The sequence below is a fragment of the Nansenia antarctica genome, assembly GCF_963989245.1.
Source record: "Nansenia antarctica genome assembly, chromosome: 3".
Taxonomy (NCBI): domain Eukaryota; kingdom Metazoa; phylum Chordata; class Actinopteri; order Argentiniformes; family Microstomatidae; genus Nansenia; species Nansenia antarctica.
In genome coordinates, this window is record NC_137688.1 from 5746899 (window position 1) to 5752985 (window position 6087).

At 48.1% G+C, this 6087-nt stretch overlaps 1 protein-coding gene and 1 pseudogene across 2 annotated transcripts in view; one reads left to right on the forward strand and one right to left on the reverse strand.

Annotated features, from left to right (window-relative positions):
- Window positions 1-143: 143 nt before the first annotated feature.
- On the forward strand, window positions 144-3975 carry LOC308153332 (tRNA 2'-phosphotransferase 1-like; the record flags this gene model as incomplete). The annotated part of the gene is made up of 7 exons (XM_080526438.1): window positions 144-221; window positions 837-918; window positions 1456-1625; window positions 2271-2448; window positions 2806-2862; window positions 3456-3566; window positions 3831-3975. The coding sequence occupies 7 exons, from the start codon at window positions 144-146 to the stop codon at window positions 3854-3856; spliced, it is 702 nt and encodes a 233-aa protein (XP_080382564.1). The 3' UTR covers window positions 3857-3975.
- A 1263-nt stretch (window positions 3976-5238) lies between these two features.
- Window positions 5239-6087, reverse strand: part of LOC308153221 (fermitin family homolog 3-like) — a 9295-nt pseudogene continuing 8446 nt past the window's right edge. Inside the window, exon 8 of the transcript XR_013938015.1 lies at window positions 5239-5883. The product of XR_013938015.1 is annotated as a fermitin family homolog 3-like (transcript). The remainder of the gene's footprint in view (window positions 5884-6087) is intronic.

Here is a 6087-nt window from a genome sequence, read left to right on the forward strand (position 1 = left end):
TCTGGACGTATGTCCTAGAGGCATGTTGCTTGTCACTCATCGAAGATAAATGAATGCGTACACACAATCAAATGTATCTAGGTAGCTAGTTAACTGAAGCCAAAGATGAGAGTTTGACTGACTTTAATGAACATTAAGAGCACATGGACACTGACAGACACAGAGGAGGAAGAGGAGGAGGAAGAGGAGGAAGAGGGAGGCGTGGTTGTCATGCTGGAGAGGTGAGAGACATGAACATGTTCCAATTAATTGTCATTTTGTCATTTACAAAAGTAAAATAGTGAGGGAAAGGGTACTAATTCAGAGTACTGGGGGGTATTCCATCAACGTCACTAAAGGAAAATCCAGGTGTATTTTGATCAATCTTGCGATAGAAAAAAAAAGAAGCCTGGATTTTCCTTTAGCAATGTTGATGGAATACCCCCCTGATACACCACACCAACCTCAGGGAGACTCCTGTCCTGTGTATAACTAGTGTTGCTATAATTAGAATGGGTAGCCTCTGAGTTACAGTCTGTTCTGTATGTGACAGGGGAGGCTGGTGGAGGTCCTCCGATTTCCTACCTCCACCGACCCTAAACCTGATGACACACACACACACACACACACACACACACACACACACACACACACACACACGCATACACACACACACACACACACCCTGCTCTCTTTCCACACATAGGTTAGTTGATTTTGTTTCTATTTGTTTTTAGTTATTTATCTTCACTGTCTTTGCCGTACTAATGTATTGTATGAATTGTTCTATGTTGACAAGTATTTCTTCTCTTCTGGTCAAATAAAAATAAATAAAATAAAAATGTGCTACCTTACAGGACAAGGATGTCCGTCTGTCAAAGTCCCTGTCGTTCGCCCTGCGCCATGGAGCCAACCAGATGGGCCTTCACTTAAACCCTGGTGAGCAGTGTGTTCTGACGGTTGAATTAAACGCATATCTACTGGAGTTGATATCTCTAGCCTCCCTTGCTACCCTACTGGCACCACAGCAGTAAGACAGCCGTCTGACCTGCCACCTCAATCAGTGTCATTATATCTCTACACATGAACACGTTTGCCTGCTTGACGCCCATAATCTCCACATAATCTCCACATGTCTAATTAAACCTGTACCCAATCATTTGACTCATTGTATCCGTACATTGATGTAATAATAAACACAATTCTGTTGCCTGGGGTGGTCCAGTGGTCTAGCACCGCGGTCTACAGTGCACACATATGCCCATGTCGGCATGGGTTCGAATCCGGCCCATGCCCTGCTGACATGCTTCTCTCTCCCTTCTTCTCCTTACTTTCCTGTCTGTCTTCACTATCTCTGTCAAATAAAATGAAAAATGAGTGGGACTGCCCCACTCAGAATAACCCTAACCCTAAATCTGATTCTGGTTCTCTCATTTGGGTTCTCCGGTATTACAATATTGAGCCTCTCCCCCCCAGATGGCTTCCTATTGGTGGAGGACCTTCTGGCTCACCCACAGTTCCGCCCCTTCTCCCTGGCGGACGTGGAGAGGGTCGTGGCCACCAATGACAAGCAGCGCTTTAAGCTCCGCCCTCACCCGGAGGACGGGCGACTGCAGATCCGAGCCAATCAGGGCCACTCTGTGCAGGTACGGCTAGACAGCAGACATAGTCATCCAGCCAATCAGGTGACAGAGACAGCCTTTCTGCTAGCTAAGGGATCCTAAGAGGGCGTAGATAGATGTTACCCACATTCACATATTATGGGTGCGTTCATAAATTCGCTCTCAGAGTGCCGGAGCGCACACTGGGTTCAACGTCATAAAGGGACCAAGTAATTTGATTGGACAAGAGACATTCCATGAGTGCAGATCAGATTTCCAGAGCGTATTTACGATTGCACCCTATGTCACAGAGAGAGCTTGCAACTGTCCTGTATTTAGTCAACGAAGCTGTGTGCGTATGTGATACGGTCAGGTGAAAGGGATAACCAATCAAAATGTTCAGACTTTTATTTTGAAACGCGGAATGCATGTTTATGTGATATATGATTTGATAGCAAGGTCATTCATATTGGACAATTCTACAAAAAGTGCTTGCTCGAATAATATCGAGCGACTTCGGATAGAATCTGTATCTGTTTAAATCTCATTATTCGTGCTATCCGAATACCGTATTCGTATCCGGGTACATCCCTAGTATGGAGCAGCATAAGCAGTAAAAGGGCTGAGTTGTGTGTCAGTAGCGGTGTCAGTGATAAGTGTGTGTGTGTCGTGTGTGTGTCGTGTGGGCAGGTGGTGGACCTGGAGCTGAAGGCGGTGCGTCCCGGCGCTCCTGACTGCCCCCTGGAGGCGGTCCACGGGTCCTACCTGCGCCACTGGCCCTCCATCCGCTCCCAGGGCCTCCGCAGGATGAACAGGACACACCTCCACCTGGCCGCGGGCCTGCCTGGGACGGACGGGGTCATCAGTGGTGTGTGTGTGCGTGTATGTGTGTGTGTGTGTGTGTGTGTGTGTGTGGTAGGTATGGGGGACATGACAGTGTCTAACTCCATCATGTGTGTGTGTGTGTGTGTATGCGTGTGTGTGCGTGTGTGTGTGTGTGTGTGTATTTTGTACATTTATTGTACATTTATGTGGACATAAATAAAGCATTTAAAATGTGTATGTGAGAGACGGGAGGTAGGATGAGATGTAGAAAAAGAGGAGAGGAGAAAGAGAGAGAGAGAGAGGGGGAGAGTTACCCCAGGGCGAGAGCCTTCTAGAGAGGAACTCTCTGTGACGTGTGTGTGTGTGTGTGTGTGTGTGTGTGTGTGTGTGTGTTCTCCAGGGATGAGGACAGACTGTGACCTGGCTGTATTCATCAACCTCCCCAAAGCCCTGGCTGGTAAGACTCACCACGACCTAGCACAATAGCAGATTAGCAGCTAAATTAGCCGTTTTTATCTCAAAATATGTCATACATTTGAATTGTGTAGATCTGCGCCAAAACATTTTTTGGTGGGGAGGGGGTCTAAGTCTCATCCAAGTCACATGATGCGCGAGCTAACTATTCTCCTTGTCTGCTGAACTCTGCTGCTGTTGAAATAACGTTTAGCTTCAGGGAGCTAGGTACAATTCCAGACAGCATCACAGTCACAGTAAACTATAGTAATTCTGCAGGTGTTAAGGTCAGGGCTGCCGCTACTTACACACGCATCATTGTTAGACCACTGTTAGTGCTAGCGATATCTATTTAACACCATTAGTGCTAGCACTACCCCCCCCCTAAGGTTAGCCACAAAAAAGAAAATGGGTCACCTTTTTGGGCCATCACCAGTTTGCACCCCTGACTAGAGTCTAAACGTGTGTGTGTGTGTGTGTGTGTGTGTCTGTGTCTGTATCTGTGTCTGTGTCTGTGCCTGTGTCTGTGTGCCTGTATGTCTGTGTCTGTGTCTGTGTCTATGTGTGTGTGTGTGTGTGTGTGTGTGTGTGGTCCAGATGGTATCCAGTTCTTCTGGTCAGAGAACGGGGTGTTGTTGACTCCAGGGGACGCTGAGGGGAGACTGCTCCCAGGGTACTTCAGCCGGGCTCTGAGACTGAAGCCCACAGGTGAGTCCCTCACCCCCCTCCCCCATTCCCCCCCCCCCCCCCACCAGCAATTGGAAGGTCGCTGGTTCAATCCCCGCCTCAGGAGGAAGCTGCATGTGTCCCTTGAGCAAGGCACTTAACTCCTAATTGCTCCAGGGGCGATGACTATGACTAGAGCAAATACATTTGCATGGTCAAATAAAACATTATTATTATTAGTATTTTATTATGAGATATGGGTAGAGACGGGTAGTGATGAGTGACGACAGGAACGTTGTGTTTCAGAGTGTGTTCTTCCCCTGGAGGGGTGACCACCACGCCAGCCTCGGCTTAGGAGATAAAAGCAGCCAGGCTTGTTCTGTCGTCAGCACAGCGGCCAATGGAGAGCTGTTTCCCCCTAGATTGTTTCCATGGAAACCCGCTCGTGTTCGGAACCAGAACTCCCCCCCCCCCCTTGGAGAGACTGTGGCGTCACTGTCCACTTGGAAAAAAGCCCTCAGCAACATCGACAACAACAACCACAACAACCACAACAACGACAACTTCCACCAGACAGAAGCTCCAGAGACACCTGCTCCCCCCCGCCCCCCCCTGACTGTTTCTCTTGAGATTTCTACTACCCCCTTGTACTTGAATGTCTATCCAGTGTCTACTATAAAAATAAAAAAAATAAAAATTACAAAATTACAAATAAAAACCTTCTTCTATCATGACGACTGCCAATGGCTCCAGGCCTGAGCTAGATTACTCTTCCAGCTACGACTGGTGAATTGATTATTCACTTGCTTAGTCAAATGTATTGATTGTAAGTCGCTATGGAATAAGGGCGTCTGCTAAATGCCGTAAATGTAAATGTAAAGACAGAAACTCCAACCCAGACAGAGAGACATACGCTCCAGTACAGGGTTAGGGTTAGAGGCAGCAGTTCCAGGGTTAGGGTTAGAGGCAGCAGTTCCAGGGTTAGAGGCGGGTGTTTCTGTTAGCTGTGTCAGGCGTCTGGAGAGACACCAGGATGCTATCAGAGGGGAAACAGACACATGCTGTGGTTTGGTCAACGGACAGTCGCAACTTTTCTTCTGATATCGGAAAGGACACACACACATACGCAAGCACACACACACCGCCAGGAGAGATAGCTATTTGTGGCTTCCTGTTCAGTTGGACACATTGCCACCCTGACACAATGGGTATTTAAGGACAACGCCAACCAGCCAACCAACTCCTCGTCAGGAAATGAAAACGTATGAACATATGCCAATAAACATATTTATTGATGGACCTCAGAACGATTAATCATTTTTACATACATTTATTCTTCATATTCCACCTGCTCTTTGATTTATGTAACGATAAAAATCCCTATACGGCTAGAATAATTCTCTAGTCCCCAGTACTGTAACAGCGTGGCGTGCTGTGAAGCCCCCAGCGGTTGTTCGGTGATGGAGGGTCAATGTCTCCCACACACACCAACTCTGGTCCTCTGGGGTCATTGGGTCAACTTGGGGTGGTGTTTTCTCTTGTCTTACCATCATCTAACTGACCGCTGGTCGAGTCAACTCACTGGTTTCTGACCTATTAGGCAGGAGAGGCTGTTCAAGGTAGAAATCGGAGGACAGGCTCGTTTCGATTCCATTCATTAACAATGAGCCTGTCCTCCGATTTCTACCTCCACCAGCCTCTGCTAATTTGGGCTAATACTGATGCAAAGCGAATTACAATTACAGATTACAGATTACAGGGACATTCCCCTTGGAGTAATTTAGGGCTAAGTGCCTTACTCAAGGGCTAAACACTAGTGGTGGTGTTCCCTAGGTGGGATTTGAACTCACAACTTTCCGGTCCACCAGTCCAACTCACTATCCACTAGACTAGACCACCACCACTACCCCAATGGGACTGTCTGTTGGTGCAGCAGTATATAAAAGTTAAAGGTATGTATTTATGAACGGGTAAGGTTAGTTACTGTATCGCCTCCGTGGGCAGACCACCACTACCCCAATGGGACTGTCTGTTGGTGCAGCAGTATACAAAAGTAAAGGTATGTATTTATGAAGGGATGAGGTTAGTTACTGTATCGCCTCCCCCTGGGCAGTACCATGTGTAAGGGCGTGAGGGGGGGGCAGGGGGCGGGGGGGGGGGGGGGGGGGCGGGGGGGTGATCACAGAGCCTCGTGGCCTCCTGTGAGTTTGTGGAACAGCTCCTCGTTCAGCGTGGCCGTCTGCTCGCGGCTGCGCGTGGACATGAAGATGTAGCCGCCGATGAACTCGTGGACGATCTTGCAGTCCGCCGTCACGCAGCTGAAGGCGATGTTCACGTTCCCGTCGAACTCTATGGCCACCTGGTGGCGGGGGGTGGTAAGACACACACACATTACATTTACATTTTTGGCATTTAGCAGATGCCTTATTCCTTACAATCAACACATTTGACTAAGCAAGTGAATCATCAATCCACCAGTCGTAGCAGGAAGAGTAATCCAGCTCAGGCCCGGGGGCCATTGATAGAAGGAAAAACCTTCTTCTATCACCTTCTTCTAAACCTA